Source organism: Malurus melanocephalus, unplaced genomic scaffold (genome assembly GCF_030028575.1).
Source record: "Malurus melanocephalus ecotype Western Australia unplaced genomic scaffold, MMel_1.1 scaffold_322, whole genome shotgun sequence".
Lineage (NCBI taxonomy): Eukaryota > Metazoa > Chordata > Aves > Passeriformes > Maluridae > Malurus > Malurus melanocephalus.
In genome coordinates this window covers 369751-388439 of record NW_026623554.1, presented here as the reverse complement: position 1 = coordinate 388439, position 18689 = coordinate 369751, and the positions used below count along the sequence as shown (strand labels likewise).

The window sequence follows — 18689 nt, the reverse complement described above, 5'->3', positions numbered from 1 at the left end:
AAAATGCAATGTGGACATTAACTGTATTTCCATGCTGATACTCTCAGCTAATTCCTTACAGAAACACAGGCTTAATTAATATATCTATATGATGATAATATCTCRCAGTCTCAAAATTAAGGCTGTATGGCAATTACTGAGTTTCTCAAAACAAATATAAAATTGATGGCTATTATTTACATGAGTTAATTTCCCTTCACATAATTTGGGTTTRTGCATGTGTACCAATTAGCTGCCAGTTTCTGGACAAGCATCTGTGCCATAAAAGGCTCCCTGAAAACTCCCCAATCAAACCAAAATTTTGGTTCCAGGAATAATATTTAACAAAACTTATTTGTAAAGCAACCTTTCTCAAGGTGGGTTTTGGAGGCCGCATCCCCTTCGTGCAGTGTTTGCAGAATGAGCTGTCCATGTAATAAAATATCCATGAGGAGTATAAGGAGTAGCAAGACTACAGGAATTATTTGCTGTGSCAAAATCATGCAGAGCTTATTTCTTTTACAGTTTCATTCTTCTAGCTACTGGAGTTCAGGGTGTCCATGTGAGAATCTTATCCCACTGGCAATCTTACCAGCCAACATTCCTTAAAAATTTTGTGTAAAAAATAGCCCCACTTCCTTTTCCAAGCTGTGACTATTGCTTTGTTTGCAATGGCTGGGGATTGTTTGGTGGGACTTGGATTTTGAAACAGATTTCTGGGTTTGTGTGTGTRAAAAGGACTGATGTTCGGGTTTGTGGCTACTTGCTGAAGGCCAGGTCTCTCCAATGTGTGTCCAACAAGCTCTAATCCATAGCTGTAAAGCTGTCCCAAGCTCACCATTTGAGAGCATCCGCAGTGCACATCTCTGTGTGTCCCAATCCAACAAGTCCATTGTCTTGGCTAGGTCTGGCAACTGCAGGAGTGATTTGAGCAGTGATGGTTGTCCCAATCTCTATCATCTTGTGCCAGCCTAAAAAATCCACCTCTGTTTGCAGCTTCTAGGGTTGTTTGTCTAGCTGAACTTGCCAACTGGTCCCTTCAGACCCTAGGCAAACCAGGTTGTCCTCTGTGGTCCCTGTGCTGTTCCAGAGCCTTCTGGAATTTCATATACTATTGGCATCAAAGTTGACTTAGAACCCATGGAGAAATCATCAGAAACAAATCTCCTGATGCATTTGGTAATTCCAGAGAGTTACAGCAGATGGGGCTGGTATTGTGCTGAGCTGCTCTGCAGCTGGTTCACTCCTCCTTTGGAGGGACCCACCACCAGCACCTTGGTACTTTCTTCCAATCCTGTAAACAGAGGAATTGAAGAATTCAGGCAAGTGGTTGCAATTAGCAACCTGCTCTGAGTTTCCTTTTCAAGGTGATCTTGTACTGAGGCAACTCTGAAGTCTTCAAAACCACAGAGCAGGCAATGAAATGCAGATCATTTTTCTGGGTTTCAATAAGTATTTGCAGGATTATTCTGTTTTCCATTTCGTTATGAAAACACAACTATGCGCTTCACGTTCTGGAGACTTTTTCCATAGAACCMTGGTATCATAGAATGGGTTGGGTTGGAAGGAATCCCAAAGATCACCTCATTCCAATATCCTGCTATGGACAAGGACACCTTCCACTGGACCAGGTTGCTCAAAGCCTCACCCCAACCTGACCTTGAGCACTTCTAGGGCTGGCACTGCCACACCTCTGGGCAACCTCTTCCACTGCCTCACCACCCTTACTGTCAAATATTTCTTCCTGGTATCTAATCTAAACTTGCWCTCTGCCAGTTTGAAGCCATTGCCCTTTGTTCTACCGCTACATGCCCTTTTCAAAAGTCCTTCTCCATCTCTCTTGTAGTCCCTTTAGGTACTGAGAGATCACCATAAAGTCATCCTGGAGCTTTCCCTTCTCCAGGCAGAATAATCCCCAAACCCACTTTTTTACATCTTAGAGTGTCTTTTCTCCTCTTGGAAGGATGCTMTTTGTATGGCAGCCTCTCTGTGTGTTTGTTGGTGCCACCTAAGGAACAAAGACCAGTATCGAGGTGTTTCGAATTGCATCACAAGCATTGCCSGTGTGGTTTGCTTGATTTCAGTTATGCTCTCTCCTGCCATCCMTTCCTCTCAGGGACTGGCTTTTCAAACACACCCCTGGAGCAGTCAGCTTCTCCTTTCAGCAGTCATATCACAAACTCCCTCAGGATGCTACTGACTGCAAACCAACCTCTCCCCCCAAACCCCTCCCTCTCCTCAGGAACCATCACAACCCTCAGTGGGTAAGCATAGATAGTGTGCAAAAAGGACAGATCTGCTCAGATCGGGTGTGGCACTGAAGGGAAGAAGAATTGCTCCCCTTTCATTCAGTATTTCTGAAGATGAGATATCCTATTGAAATAATGGGGCTTTTCTAGACTGATCAGTGTGACTTTGGCTGATGCAGACCCTTAGCACAGACAYCCTTCTGCTGGGAAAATTGCATTTACATGAGTATAGACTATTTCTATATAGGAAAATAATATATTTKCAGTACGATTAAACACTTTGTACTGAGTCTGCATCTATGTTTGTGCAGGAATTGCTGAGCAGATTGCAATAGTCCCACATCTGTTTGGAACACAGGAGCTAATTGCAGGCTAGGTTTCAGTGAGGTGGTGGCGAGGCAGGGAGGAGCAAAGGAGAGCCTGAAGTAAAGAAATTAAGCAGAAAGCATCTTCCTGCAGCATGGAAGATAAAGCTAGAACTCTGAAGGAAAATTTGATAGGTTGCATTTGAAATGTAACAGATATTTTTATTGCACATGGTGAGAAAATATTCTGTTTCCAAAGAAATAAAACCAGCCAAAACAATTAAATTCATGTRGTTGTTTTTAGGCTTCTTTGAACAGCCTGCATGAGCCAGAATTAGAAACATCCCTTCCAATTTACATTTCTGTGTATCATCTTTTTTTTCCCCCTTAATCAGTACGGTACAATGTAATTCAAACTGTCCTTTCTGCKAATCGTTGTGATCTTGAAAAGGCTGTGTGCCTCAGAGGCAGAAAAATGTTTTGTAGACATACCTATTTACCTCCATCTGTCACACACTTCTGTAGCTCTCACRCTCATCAGCTGGGATTCTGCTTTCATGAATCAAATCAAACAGTTCTCTGCCTTCATCCAGGGAATAAAGCTTATCCCTGAGTGTGGCAGAGCCTCCAGCAGCTGCACTTAGGGATGCAACAGCAGGTACCTCACAGGCACAGCTCCACTCCCCTGGCCATGCTGCCAAATCTGTGTTCTTGCTGCTCTCCCTGCTCCCACACTGGGGCTCTGCTGTTTGCCTGRGGAGCCAGTGCAGGGACTGAACCAGCAAAACACTTTGCAGAAAAACTGGAAAATGTTGCTGTGGGATTAATGCCYTGAGCTGGTCCACTGGGGATCAAATCAAAGAAAAAAAAATCATGGATTTTTTAAGGCTCATCTAGTCCAATACCCCCACATGAGCATACTGGATCAGGGTGCACAGAGCCCTATCCAACCTGATCTTGAAATTTTCCAAGGATGGAGCACCCACCACCTCTCTGGGCARCCATCATCATAAAAGCACTTCTTCCTAATATCTAATCTAAATCCTTTTTCTTTTAGTTTAAAACCATTACCCTCTTTTCCTGCTGAAAAGTTTGCCCCCAGCTTTCTTGTGGCCTAAATCAACCTTACTTCAACTTGAAGCCATTCCCCCTTCTTCTGTCACTGCATACCCTTGTCTGAAGTCCCTTTCTAGCTTTCTCTTGGSTCTTCTTTAGGTACTGGAAGAGGCTCTGAGGTCTTCTTGGAACCTTTTCCAGACTGAGCACCCCAGCTCTCTCARTTTGTCTCCATAGCAGAGGTGTTCCAGCCTTCTGAGCACGTCATGGCCTCCTCTGGACTCACTCCTACAGGTCCATGTCCTTCTTATTTTGGGGAACCCAGAGCAGGTGGGGTCTTACCAGAATGGAGRTGTGGGGGAAGAATCCCATCCCTTGGTCTGCTGGCCACACTGCTGGGGATGCAGCCCAGGATGAAGGTGATGTTCTGGGCTGCCAGTGCACATTGCTGGGTCATGTTCAGTTTTTCATCCACCCTGTCCTTCTCTTTAGGGCTGCTCTCMATCCCTTTWCCCCCCAGCCTGTTTGGGCACTGRGGGTTACGCTGACCCAGGTGCAGRACCTTGCTGGGAAGATTTMGCTGCACCCTTGGTTCTCTGGGGCTATGGGGGTGACTTGCTGGCAGGTTTAGAGTGGATCTGAATGCTCAGTGTGGTACCTGGGCAACCTCTTACTCCTAGGACTTGAAGGAATATGTCTTGGTCTAACAGTACTGAATTATGTGCTCCCATCCTAGAGTGCTCCACTTCTGATTCCTCCTGGTTTTATTTTCCCTCAATCCAGTTTTCCAGATTTGTACTTCTTATGATTGCTCTGCTGTGTTCATTTGGATTTCTTCCATTTGCATTTAGGACAGGACCCAGCCACGGGGCTAAAAGGCTCAGTCTTCATTTCCTGTTCCACTTCTTCATCTTAGCAGATTTTTCARTCACATCCCAAGCATCATCCATCAGCTTTTTGCGTGAGGCCTGATACGCAGGGCTCTGGCACAGCATTTGGGTGGGTGACACCCGGGGACAGCCTAATCTGCTTGTAGCATCAAAGGATTGCCGGATTCCCCCCTTCACCCGTGACGGTAATGCCATAGGAGCCATGGATTAAATCTTCTATCTCCGTGTTTGTCTGCATGCTTAAAATCCACTCCTGAGCCAAGAAGTCCAAACCAGTCAACAACAAGCTCCTTGCCAAAAGCCAGGGAAGAGGTCAAGCATCACTGGGAGCTGAGCCTGGTTATACCACGCTAGATTGCGCCCTTGTAAATCCGACTAAATCCATCATTTTTGCTCCCAGAGTCTTTGACTGTCCCTCAGCACTAAATGGGAAAATGTTGGGATGAGTGCCACATTTGTGGGAGTTTTTTTTCACTGCTGTCAGTATCAGAGTTACAGGGTGAGTAAGGAGTGGATCGATTATTGAATTATTTAACAGCAGCTCTTGCATCTCTCCCTTTGCTTAAGGAAGCCTTTGTGTGTAGCTCGTTACCTTGGCTGACAGCTGGTGCCTGATGTGCTACAAGAAATTGTGAAAAGAATCTTCTGTGAAACAGGAAAATTATTAGGGTTACCATGTGCGATTCTCCTCTATATTATCATTTGTTGTCAAGCAGAAGTACAAGCTTTTTCTTCCTTTTCTGCCTCTTCCTGATGATGGTGGCAAATGCACAACTAAAGATGAGTGCAAAGAATAGCGATGAGCAGTGCCCATTCTCCCTTGGGTTGCACAGCAGTGAATCCAGGAGGAGCTCCAGTAAACTGAGCAGGGCACACCTGTTTAATTGAGAGCTGAACTGAATCAGACAGGTGATTATCTAGAGGTGATGATATCTGTTTTTAGTAGAACACAGACATTCTAATGCCTGAAGGATTCAGGTAGCTGCTGGGAGTCCTAACTGGCATAATAAGCTGCAGTGCTCCAGTACATTTGGATTTCAGTCTGCTCTCTAAATCACACTGAARTTTAGAATTGGGGGAATACCAGTGTTTGCAATGGTGCCATGTGCACTAAAGATTTCCATTCCTCGAAGGTGAACAGCAAGGGCGTAAAGGATTCAGCTCTGGAAACCTGTATATGTGATTGTGCCTGTTTCCATGAGAAATAAAACCAGCAAACAACTGCACAAACAGGTTGGTTTACCTCAGTTGTCAGATGTACACATAGTGTATCAATAGCCATTCTGCAGGGTATCGTCTTTCAGAAAAGCGAGTTTTAGTGCTGCAKGGAGTAACTGGTGGAGCCCTGCTGGTCTGAGTCCACAGACAGCCTTTGCTAACCTCTGATTTTTCCATATCCTTCAGCAATTTACCATAGTATCAGCCCTTAGGGATTTTCAGTATCCATKTGATGGGTAGGAGCCACCTTAGCTAGCCTTGGATGCACATACTGTAGTTTTGTAGCTCGACACTGTCCTCTTCACACACTCCTTTAGGTCAGCATCATCTGACCTTGTCTAATTATCTGTTGACCATAGAAATGCCTCTTTTTGCCCCTTGTCTGTAGAATAAGCTAGACTAGGCTATGATATTTCATTTGAAAGGGGTGATCACCTAGCAGAGGGCTGGAWGTCTTGCTCAGAGGTCAACACTGGATTATTTGAGTTGCACGTGACCTTTTGTCACTGAATAACTCAGCTTCTCGGTGCTAGCTGCAAAATAATTGATTCAAGAACACTTCTTCAGCCCTGGTAGTGTCTGATGCATTTTCYTTGGGCCTGAAAAATGGGCTGGGCAAAGAAGCCCAAGCCTTCATTATGTTAGGTGGTTTACCTGCTGTGAGGAAATTCCCAGGGATTTCCCTTCTTTTTCCAGCAGTAAGGTCCATGCCACTGCAATAGCACTTAATGGGAACAGCATAAACTTACTGCCTGGGTCACATCAATTCTTTAGGATAAATGTTTACTCCTTACTGWGAATATGCACAAAGCGTGTCACAGCAGGACCTTGATCTCAGCTGCGCCTGCTGCTGCAGAGGTGCAGTAAATCAYCAGAGCAGGGTCCAGCATGGCTCTTCTGGCTCATACTTCTGTGTCTGCAGGGAAGGGTCTAATGTTACCCCGGGGAGCTGTAACCTAAACCGGATGGCATTGCTGACAGGCTGCCAGCCAACTAAAGGTTTATTTTCCCCCACYGTGGCCCTCCCCTTATTGTACTCAGTGTGTTCATTTGTTTCCCAACGAAGGCATGGCACATTCCCTCAGAAAAAGCAGCCTGATAGGAGGTTTAGTGCTGTTGCTCTGCCCCTTGGTGCATAGMGAAGGGAGGCTGGTGTCCAAGCTGGGTCATCCCTCCCCAGGAATGGGGTTTCCCATTTCCAGGAGGCAGCACGCTGGGGTCATTCAGACAGATCTCACTGCAGATTCCAGATGTCTGGCTGACATGTGTGACTCTGCCTAAGACTCCCCAGAAAATCTCCTGCTAGTAGAGGAGCAATGCAAAAATACAGTGCTAATGTGTGAAATCACAGATCTTTGGCAGCCCCAGTGCCAGGGGWAAAATAAGCACGCTCATTTAGTAGGACTGCAGAGGCTGGATTCAGCCCTCTAGGGTCCCATCTTTGGATCCTATTCCAAGGATAACCTAGGGCAAATCATTCCAGCCCTCTGCTCCTTAGCTTCCTCTTTGGCAGCACACAGGGATTCTCAGCCTCAGAAGTACAGCACAGAGCRAAGATGGCATTGTCTGCTGCAGTGCAAGGTGAGATAAATACACCAGAGGCTCTCTCCAATCTGCCGCTCCCACATTGCTCCAATTTCCATGGAGCAGCAGTGAGGAAAGGTGTTCTGGTGAACAAAGACCCTGTGTAGGACCCTGCTCAAATCCAAAGAGCCCCAAAGATCCTTAAAAAGGGATCCTGTGGGTCCCTTTATATGTATTAAATTAGTCCTTCCTTTCACATGCATCCTCTCATATTTTTTTAGCTTTGGTTTGATACCTATCTTCTATTTTCTAGGGGAGCAAAACTGCATTCATTTATGGCACTGTGTGTTCAGGTCCTGCTGTGGGTASACATCTCCTCTGGGACTGGGGATTCACTCTGTCCCCTTCTCCTGGTGTTGCTATCATGCCTCACATACATYTTTACTTGCTTCTTTGGTGGCCATCCATCTCATTAATCTTCACCAGGCTTCTTATCCATGAGACTTGATCCCTTCCTTACTTTCCCTGCACAACTACAAGAMTTGTACACCTTTTTGTTCTGGGGCTTTGTAAAACAGATTAAACCTACGACGTCACCTGCCCTTTGGGCAAGGGTTACCTCGCTGCTGTCACTGCTGCTCATGGATGGACACAGCTAGCTCATTTTGAGTTTAATGCACCCATCATCTGCTGTAGTCCTTGCAGACTATGTCCCATGAAAGGTATCTAATGAAGCCTTCCTTTATCTAGAAAGCTTTCCTCTGAGATATAAAATCACAGAATCRTTAAGGTTGGAAGAGACCTCTATTACCATYGAATCCAAAYATTAACCTAACACTGCCAGGTCCACCAATAAACCATGTCCCTGTGCCCTTTTCTTCGTGGACAAATGGATTCAAAAACCCATGGAATCAAGGCTTTTGCATTAAAACAGTGATAAATGAGAATGTCTTAGCAGCTGCACTCTTATCTTGTCATGCATTGCTCTGGTCTGTATAAATGRCACTCCTTTAGATTAAAAATTTTAATGTAAGAATTTGGGGTCCAGATGTAGTGATCTGAAACTCTCTGAATGACCAGAAAAGGTGTCTTAGATGAAAATTAAAAATTTCATTTGTATCTAAGATGGGACAAGAAAAAGGCAAATCTGAGGTGGCTGTAAAATGCAAAAAGGTGCTCCTCTGGYTGGGGCAGTGGTCCTGGATAGTCCTAGGCTAAAACAGTCCTGCCTATAGGGAAGGATGCAGAAATGCGTCTGGGGAGCTGGGAATTGTAGAGTCAGTGCAACCTTGTGGTCTCCATGCTCCTTGTATGGAACTGTTTTCATCCACAGGCCAGTCTCTTCTCACCTGTAGGCACGGAGTCTGTGCTGCGCTGAACACCTTCCACTCAATTATTTAAAATTCAGTTGCTATGGATCTACTCAAGGCGATCAGTTTAAAGAAAATGCAGATGGCCTCTGGTTTTGAGTTCCCGCTGCGCTTTGGTTAATTTGGTATGTAAAGGTATTAGGTTAATTAAATGCCATGTGTCGCATGGGGACCGACTGCATTTGTGGATTAATAAGTGTCCCAGAGTGTTCTGTGCTGAAAGTCCTCAAGCTGGCAGGCGGTTATTTCACTGAGAAAGGAAGGTAACGGAGAGAAGTCCTGGGGAAATGAAGAGGTTTCCTGCTAATCCTGCAGTTGTTTGTCCAGAACGGGTAGTTGCAGTGTCCTTCGGGTCCCTGACCGACTGTCAGCCCTTGCTGGAGAGACTGGAAGAATTTAAGTGAAGAGAAGCAAAGTTGTACAGTTTGCTTTGAGATTCCAGCAGGGCTGGCCGTATACAGTGAGCGTGGCCAGGGGAGGACCATGGCTGGTGCGTGGAAAGTTTCCTGCTAGGAGAAGAACTATCCCGAGAGCCATATTGTGAATCAGGTCAGAGGGTGTCCTGTGAGCAGCAGGCATGGTCACGCTGCAGGTCTAGAGCCGACCGTTCCTCTGCCGCGTTCCGGCACTCACAGTGGAATGCACGTAGAAAGCAGAGAGAGGGACTAATAGCACCGCAAAGTTTTGGAGATGTTGAAGAAGAAGAAAGTCGTTTTTGTGCAGCCATGCCCTGAGGTGGTGGAAGATGAGGAGAAAGACCAGGGCAGATGGACACTGCTTCGCAATGTCAACCAGGTCCTGAAGCCCACGACCATGTTAGCGGTAAGACAGGGGGTCCCAAGCCCTGAGCATGGCTGGAAGCTTTCAGGCTGCTTTGAACTCTCTCTTGCCTTCGATGGGAWCCTTGTACTGCTTACGCCAGCTTCTCTCACCTTCCTCCTCTGTCCCCCCCACCAAGCACTGTAGCTCCCCTGCAGTGCAGCCTTCCTGCTCTTCACATTTGGAAGCTCCTCCTAAAGATCGTCTTTGTGAATTATGTGGATCTGTGTGTGGTGTTTCCTCCTCTCGCACTGCTGTTTGGTTGTCACTGCCCCCACTTTGTGAGGTCCCCAGAGGAATTTGGAAGATTTTTCTGGTTTGGAAAGCTGCTAGCACTCAGTGGCTGTATTGAGGAGGAAGGGGTAGACAGTGTTGATACAGTATTCTCAGTGGTATTCTCACTGGTGTATTCTCACTCCTCCAGTACTCTGTCATGTATTCTGGAAAATAAAATTTTAATAAAAGGCCAATTTAGGTGGGAGGTAGATTGTGCAACTCACAAGCCACCCACAGCTGGTAAATGCATGAATCACCCCGATTTGCCCTGAAATCCCCAAAATTTCTGCTGGGTTTGGGGCTGATCCGAAGGTGATTGCTTCAGCAGAAGGAATGTAGCTAAATTCCATGGGATTTATATGAAATTGATTAAAGTCAGAAAAGGAAATAAGCCGGCACTCTTAATAAGTAATTTTATTTTTTAACCCTCCTGACCTTCCTGAGCTTACCAGCTTAGCCCATCCCATAAGACTTTTTTCACCAGTATTAAGAACTGCACTTTAATGGGTTTAGAAAGAGCAGTTTGAGGGGATGAGCACTCTGTGCATTAGGCACACAAAGCACAGAAGTTGTCTTAGYGGTAGCAGAGTATCAGTTTACCTTGGGGAGGGCAGGCTGCCTTTTATCTCAGCAGTGTGGTAATGCAGCAACATATGAAGCAGGGTGCTTTTACAGCTATTCAATATTAGAGATTTTTTTTCTAAAAACAGAATTACAGTTCTTCGTTTTTTGATCAAGAGCAATTTTTACAGAGCTGCTAAGGTGTCAGAAGGGTTTTCTGCTGAGCAGGGACTGAGCAACCCAGCTCTTCTCTTGCTGACACCTTGATCAGGTTACCCACCGTGTGCATGAATTTGCCCGGTGATGCAGAGAGGATAACAATGCTGAACATTCTGAAATGCTTTGAGAGTCTTGGATCAAAGGAGCTAAGAAATAAATATTAATATAAATGTATTTATAATGTATCTGCTCCTGACACTGCATTCATTAGTTGTGGTATTTTTGCCTTTTTAGCTAAGTTATGGGATGTGAGGATAAGACAGCTAATRAGAAAAAGATATGAATATTGTATTTTTATGAGCTGCATAAAGATTCTTAGAGCTGTAGCACAACCCTCTGAGTAAATGAAAACCCAGACAAAGGTCTGGATCCTGACCTCCATGTAAGCAGGGTGACTTTGTTGATATCCTAGTGGAAACCTAGCAAGCAGCTGCCAAGGATAGAGTCTGCCACAAAATGTTTGGGGATTYCTGGTGCGTCGTTTCTCCATGTGTGGATCCCTTAGTGTTACATTACATCCTGGTGGTATTCACAGGTTTGTGTTTCTTGGAAGTCTTGGTGAATGATGGCTTGGGCGGTGAGGACTCCAGTTCCCACTGCCCAGCACAGAGATGAAGGTCGCTGAGCARCCTGTCGGGTCAAACCAAATCGATAAACATGCYCTGTCCACAGAAATGGTTGATAGTRGATACTCAGGAAAGGGGTTATACCAGAGCACATGCAAAGTGATACCTCCTGGTTTTCCCTTCTCCCTCTCCCAGCAGTTTTTCAGGACTTCAAAAGGTAGATACTGCATTTGCATCATGCTGAATAGGTACAAGTGAAGCTGGTCCTCAGGAATGTGCTGGTAGGTGGGGTTACAAGTCCACAGCATTAATCTCAGCTGCATAAATGCAAACACACCTGACAACTAGATTGCTCCCAATTTTAACACCTTTTCACATTGAGCATAAGGGTGGGAAATAATTCTGCTTTGTTCCAGTGTGGGTCCTGCTTGGCATTTAGCTTGGAGTTATGTTTGCGTTTGCTTTTGTATTGGGGAAAACATCTTCTTTAAAAGGTTTTTTGCATTTGGGTAATTTAATATCCACAGAGCTGATGAGCAGATAGTCCCTCCCCAGCAGGACTGACAGAGGTGCACAGGATCAGTAGTGACATGGAATGAGTGGATAGGCATCAACTGCTTGCTGTGTCTTTCAAAATAAAAACACTGTGGTCTCAAATGAAAGAGATAAAACTTTTGAAATGTGTAAAAGGACACAGCCTTTTGWGATTATGGCTGATAAAACTTTGCACAGCTTCAGGACTCAAGTGAGAGTGCTCACAGCATATAAAATCCACTGACAAACAGCCYACCTATACATCACTGTAGCTGGAAGAACTCCTCAAGAAGAACATGTATTTGCCTCTCTGGTTATGTTCTTGACCCRTCTTTACTCATTCCCTTTTCAGCAGTCTCCAAGGTATATTTGRTAGTGGTTATCTGCAAGGAGGAAAGGTGCCACAAGCCTCCAGATAAGGCTTAGCAGAGCTCAAAACCATCTCCTACATGTGACTTCTTAGTTTGTATATTACACAGAGGAAAACTTCTACCTTGGTGGGCTTTCCTGCCTGTGTCACCGTTCTTTAACCTGTTTTTGCTGGATGCACTCTGACCAACAATCACTCAGGAGCTTAAAGAGCAGAGTGTTAGGACAGTGGATGTACGCTGTGTGGACCGTGCCCTGCTGCTGGCACCTTGCAGGGGATTTCACAGAGTCATGGAATCACTGARGTCAGAAAAGACCTCTGAGATCACCATGTCCAACCATTAACCCAGCATCAGYRTGTTCACCACTAAACCACATCCCCCAKTGCCACATGCAAAGCCTCTGCTTTCCTGAGCACGTGTGACAGGGGTGGTTTGTGGTTTGAGAGGGAAGTCATTTGACATGTGCTAATGATTTGGGTACCAAACATCAACAACTTGTATCCCTAGGGATGCTGAACTTCCTGCAGTGTGGAGGGTAACTGTGCTGTCTTTGGTTCCAGGGGGATTATGTGTGGATGGACCTCAAGACCGGACGGGAATTCGATGTCCCCATTGGAGCGGTGGTTAAGCTGTGTGACTCTGGACAGATCCAGGTCGTGGATGATGAAGGCAATGTACGTACAAAGGCTTGTGATGTCCCTTCTTCAGCTCCATGGCATAAGAAGATGTTTTCCTTCTTCTGTTACAAATATTTCCAATTCATCACTGCCTTGCCCCAGAAATAGAAGCTGTGACACGTGTGCTGATGGCTTCTTGTGTGCGTTCTGCCTGGTCCTTCTGTTTGAGGTGGGCTGTTTGTGTCTGTCATCCGAGTGATCTCTCATTTGTCTTATCTTTCTCTGGCCTTGCTCTYTTCCCAGGAGCACTGGATTTCCCCACAGAATGCCAGCCACATCAAACCCATGCACCCCACCTCCATCCACGGGGTGGAGGACATGATCCGCCTGGGGGACCTGAACGAGGCAGGGATCCTCAGGAACCTGCTGATCCGCTATCGGGAGCATCTCATCTATGTGAGTGTCCACCTCTTGTTCTGCTCTCCCCACCCTGCCCTCCTTAGCTCTGGGGAGCCCATGCAGGGGGAACCCTGACTGAACTGAGCAGCTGGGTTTCTGCCTTCACCTTGTCCCACGTGGTGCAGRGTTTCTGACTTTAGAGGACAAATTGGAGAGCTTGTGGATGCCCCAGTGAAAGACCCCAYGAGTCAGGTGATGGACAAAATCCACACCACCTTGCTGTCCCACCCCTGTAGATGTTTTGGGCGTGTGCATTGCCTTTCTGCAAACAGAATAACCAGTTCAACCCAGGCCGTGAGCATGTTGTAGTCCTAAAGTCCAGAAGTCCTGAAGAAAAAACTTTTGTAGAGGTGTAAACTGCATGCTAGATGGGACCCTTCTCCCTTCTCCCCCTGAGCCATTAATTTATTCAACCCGAGTGGGTGGAGACAACAATTGTTGGAGGTGGCAGGGGTGGAGGAAGGATGAAAGGGGCATGCATGCAATAACTGGGAACAAAGAAGTGAGCAACTCCCAGAACACCTCTAGAATTCTTCCCCAGATCTGTGTTGATGGCTTATTAGCTCTGGGTTGCCTGGGATCCTGATAGCTGATCTCTGGGACAGCAGTGTCCTTCTTTAGGTCAGCTCAGTTGTGTGATGCCCAGTGGATCCAGTGCAGCCTTGCCAACCCAAAGTGACATTCAGAAATTGCGGCGTTTACAGGGAGCCAGTCACAACGGCATCTCTTTTCTGTGATAGCATCACAAAGGCCATCCCCCAGGAGGACAGGAGGACAGGAGTCARCATTCAAGTCTCTGTGCTGGTTTTATCAGTGCTCTCTGTGCTGTGTAGTCTTGTGCACATTCTTCAGACAGGAATTCAGAGGGCACGTGTGTTTGATGCTAGATAATGTACTCAAACAGCCTCTGCAAATAGGGAAAATTTGGTATTACTCTTAAATAATGTAGTTTTCAGATATTCAGGTAGGTGCCTTTGAAGGCCTTTTCAAAGCCTCCTGGTCATCTAATTTTTAGAAGATTCTAGAGACTAYTAGATTTTCAGGCCAGAGGGAATTTCAAGACATTCGGACTTCACAGTCCGAAGCTGAGATAAAATAAGCTAACAGAGAATGGGCAGGATTTTATTTATCAGATCTGTTTGTTCATCTCTGCTTMATGTCCAGAGCCTTTTGATAGGATGGTTTTGGATTAGGGCTGAGCAGTGATGGAGAAGACACCACTYTGTTACATAGGTTGTTAATATGATTAACAACTCCTTGCCCCATATCTGGGACATATCCAGCTCTTCTTTCAAAGATGGAGTCCAATCCTAGARGAGGGGGACATGGCTGCTGAAAAGGCACCCCTAAGTCCCCAAAGCTTGGAGAGGAACAGAAACCTCCAAATGCATCTCTCAGACACTTTGTTTGTTGTACATGATGCCCTGAGGCTCCTGTGTTGTCAGTTTAGAGAAAAAGTTAAACCAGCAAATTATTCTCATTTTACATGAACTGAGTTTTTCCCTCTATAAATGAAATTTCTTGCCATTTACAATGATAAACTAGCAAGTTAGCAGTCCAAATTCTTTCTTGAGGTGGTGTTTCCATGTGCACTGGGCATCCATGGCAGTCACCAGATGTGTCAATAGAGCCAACAGAGACAAGATTGCTTTTCAGCCATGCAAACAGAGATGCCCCTCGGATGCTTTAGAGCTGACTGGAGCTTGGGTATCATAGAGGAGTTTGTGTTGAAAGAATAGTTTAGGYTGGAGGTTTACAGTCCAACCTCCCCTAGCTCAGAGCATGTCCATCTTTAAGGTTAGGCATAGAACTTGTGTGGATAACTGAATTTAAGCAACCTGAATGCCACTGGAGAAGKACAGATGGCCAATAATTTGTAGCTGATTGCCTCATTCAAGGAACARTGTATTTATCCATTGAGCATTACCCCTTTTTTCCCTGCTTGTGGGCACAAAGTGGATTCCTGCTGCTCCCTCTGAGAAAGTTTGGATCATGTTGAATAATTTTTCAGTGTCCATGTGTCTCTTTTGGGGTACCTTTGTTAGCCACCAAGTGCCTGTTGCCTCACTAAGTGACCAGAGGTCATCAGATACAATTCTGTGTGTKCAGCATCAGCTTGGCTGTGAATACACCAATCTCCTTCCTAAAAGCCCTGTGTCTGATCTTCCTTGCCAAGCTATTCACAGGCATCCAGGAAGATTAGGAACACAAACAARTACTGGGCAAAGTGTTGTTTGGCAACATCATCCTAAAAAGGGCTGATGCAAAGGGCAGCTTCTAGCCTAGAGGTGCGTGGGTGGTGATTTGGGCTGAAGTGACACAATAACCACATCTGTTTCTCTACGAGTTCTTCTGGTCTGATGGTGACAGTGTGGTGCATCCTACAGTTTCTGCCTAAGGGATGGCCACATCCCATAAAGACATTTGCATCACAGAGGTTCCAGGTTAATGTGCCTTGATTGCTCCACACCACTAACAGCTTTAGAGTGCCAGCCCAAGAACCGGGTACAGCACAGCAATTTGTGCAATCCCAAAATCACAATGACACTGTCAAAATGACAGAGAATGCACAGCTTGATAGACAGGCATGCAAACCACTGCTGTCTACAGGTGAGTAGTTGGAGGCTCAGGAAATCAACCTTAGATCTCACCTATTAAGAGTGATGGCACAAGGWGGACTGGTTTTGTGTCGGATGTGGTAAATATTGATGACAGTTTTGCAATGCTGAGGTACCACACGGATGCCACGAGGGCAGGGGACACCCAGTTCCATGAGGTGTCTTTTTTTTTTTATGTTGTATAATTAGCTCTGTCTTAAAGATAGTGAAGTTTCACTGCTTGAAAGGATTTCTGAGCCTGCTGAGTAAATGATTACTTTTCCAATGGGACTTCAGTTCCTCTTTTTTCCTCATGTCCTTAGTTTTGTGGAGTAGTTCTGCTCTAATAAAATATAATTTCCCTTTTTCTTCTCCYTCACATTTTACTCATAAGACAAACTGTGGCGGGAGGGTAAGTATGACTCTTGGCAATGTCATTTGCATCRCTGTCATGCCTTCCACTGGATCATTTTTTTCTGTTCACCATTGCAGCCTCCTCATTTAYTTTGCACCACCATTGCTGCTGCTTCATAAATGCACTGAGAGCATCCATCTGCCTTGGTGCAGAGCTTAACCCACTTGGTGCAGTTGTGACACCTTCCCAGAGCTGGAAAGTCCCCARCCTGTGAATGGGGTTAAAGCTTTAAGTGCTTCTCAGTAATGACCTTAAGTTGAAGGGAGGAGACGTCTGCAGCAAAATATGAAAAACTTCAACAAGGGCTTCTTGCCCTTGGTTTGGCTTGTATGCACCAAGGGAAATTATGCTGAATAGCAAGAGAGTCTGGTGGGGAGTTTGGACTCATGAGTAAGGTGAAATCTCTTAATCTGGAGACAAAACCAATGTCTGCTGCTGCTCTCTAAGGGCTGCCAAAATACAGTAATGGTTGGTAGAGCTTTAACCCCATAACAATCCAGATGAAGTCAGCCATGGTGTTCCGGGCAGTGAGGGAAGCAGGCTCAGAAAGGATTTGTTTGGGGCTAATTAAAATGTAGGTCATGCAGGCAGTAATGAATTTGCTGTGAGATGTGGTTCCTGTGGTCAGCTACAGCAGTCCCTGCTCTCAGTAAAGCTTTATTTTTCCAATAGAGAAGGGCTTTGACATCAGCCAGCAATAGAAACCAGTGAGCTAATATTTCCTTGGAAGTGCCCTTTGGCCCCTCATTGACAGAGTGAACAAAGTTTTGCCTTCTTTCAGCTGTGCGAATTGGGCAAATTGTGATTATTTATCAACTAGGAATGACCTACAAAAACAGGCAATGGTACAAGAGTTCACGCTGACAAAGTGTTTTGTGGATCACAAGGGAAGGGTCAGTGAGAGCATCCAGAAAGCATTCCAGCACCTAATGGTTAACACCTTTAAAAGTCTCTGTGTTTGCATTTGAGGCAGGGCAGACCAGTGGGACTGAAATGCAGGGATTTCAGAGACCTCTGCAAGCAGTTAGATTTTTAATTTAAAAAGAGATTTCTCATCTTATCAAAAAAAGATGAGAAATGTCCCTAAAATTAACCTGGTAATAAACTGTAAAGAGGAAAAGTCTTACAAATATCTTAGCTAGGACTTGAAGGAGTTTTCATTAGAGATCAGACACTGAGCTCACACCTTCTCTGAGCACTGAGGTTACCTGTTTTGTCCCCTTTGAAAGCTTCTCTGGAATGTGTCTGCTCCCTTGTTCCAATGCCTTCTTCTAAAATCCAGTCTACATGATTTCACAGCCAATTTCTCTCCTTTGGAGTTACGACAATGCTGTTCTTGAGCTCAAAGAGCATTCTTCTCTTACTGCCATGTAACCCCCTYTTACAGAGAAGAACTTCATGTCCTTTCTCAGTCACCACTATGAAGTCAAACCTCACATGGGACTGAACTGGAAGTTGCTCTCTTGTGTAGGCCATGAGACTAGAAGGTGAGGAGCCCTTATGGCTTTCATCATCCTTACTATGGGACAAAATTGCCACCTACTGGCTGCCTTCAGGAAGCCCAAACTGGTGGCAAGTTTTGCATARATGGTGGCAAACAAACTATTTTTGCACTCACAAGCTTCCTTGCCTCTGCCACTTTGCTGCTTTGTGCCAAAGTCCTACTGGTTTTAGACCACGCAGATGAAAACCCATAAGGATTATATTAATGTTCAAATTACTTATTTTGTTTCCTGAAAAAATGTRTGCCGCAGTGGGGGCACTTTATGAGCTGGTTCCACCAAGAAAGAAAGGTGAGATTAATCTCATAACCTCACTTGCTAAAAATTAACCTAAAGAAGGTGACTTGAATTCTTTGAAGTCACAAAATGAAAGTAGCTTTCATCTTATGCCCCTTGGCTAACCCAAGGTGCAGGCCCATTGATTCACCCGCTCCAGACATTGGCTTATAGACAGATGAAACACAGGAAGGAGATCCTTATTCTCTGCATTGAGCCTGAGGTGTGGCCAAACCTCCTAACCTCAACACTGTGTCTGAGCAAGATAACAAAGTTTGTGAGTCCTCTGGGGAGAGGCTTGAGCGAAACAGCTTCTGGAAGGGCAGAAATGAAAGAGCAAGGTACTACAGAGGAGTTCGCTGCCCAAGGCCTGGGACCGCTTTACTCCAGGTGCCACAGAGAGCATGGGACGGACCAAAGACCATTTCCAAAATTTAGAAATAGATGAGAAGGGGTATGTCAGGACTTGGTGAACAATATCCATGTGCACAGGACAAGGTTTAAACTGAAGCATGGAGAGGTTTGTTTAGGCAGAGATGGTAGAGAAGAATGCATTGCAGAGGGAAGTGTAGCAGCTGCTGTGGATTGATAAAAACAGGTTGGATAGTAGTCTGTCAGAATGGTCTGGATCCAGCTGGTCCTGCCTTGAGATATGGGAAGGGTTCTCAGGTGTCTTTTATCTCTGGTTTCTCATCGTTTATGCAATGTGGTAGAGGTGTATGGATATATGCTGGCTCTGGTGATATTTTTGAAAATATGGGCTTCTCTTGAAACTCTGAATCTTAACTGAGAGCACCCAAAATATGAATTAAGGCTTGAGTCCATGCTGTGCATGAGCAAGGCTGAGCATGAGTTGATTTAGGTATTTTGGGGCACATGTTCCCAT

At 45.3% G+C, this 18689-nt stretch overlaps 1 protein-coding gene across 2 annotated transcripts in view; it reads left to right on the top strand.

Annotated features, from left to right (window-relative positions):
* Positions 1 to 18689, top strand: part of MYO7A (myosin VIIA) — a 96494-nt gene that overhangs the window by 26180 nt on the left and 51625 nt on the right. For both annotated transcript variants that reach the window (XM_057377724.1, XM_057377723.1), the window contains exons 3-4: positions 12498 to 12611; positions 12858 to 13010. In XM_057377724.1, coding sequence (XP_057233707.1) covers positions 12498 to 12611; positions 12858 to 13010 — 267 coding nt within the window. The remainder of the gene's footprint in view (positions 1 to 12497; positions 12612 to 12857; positions 13011 to 18689) is intronic.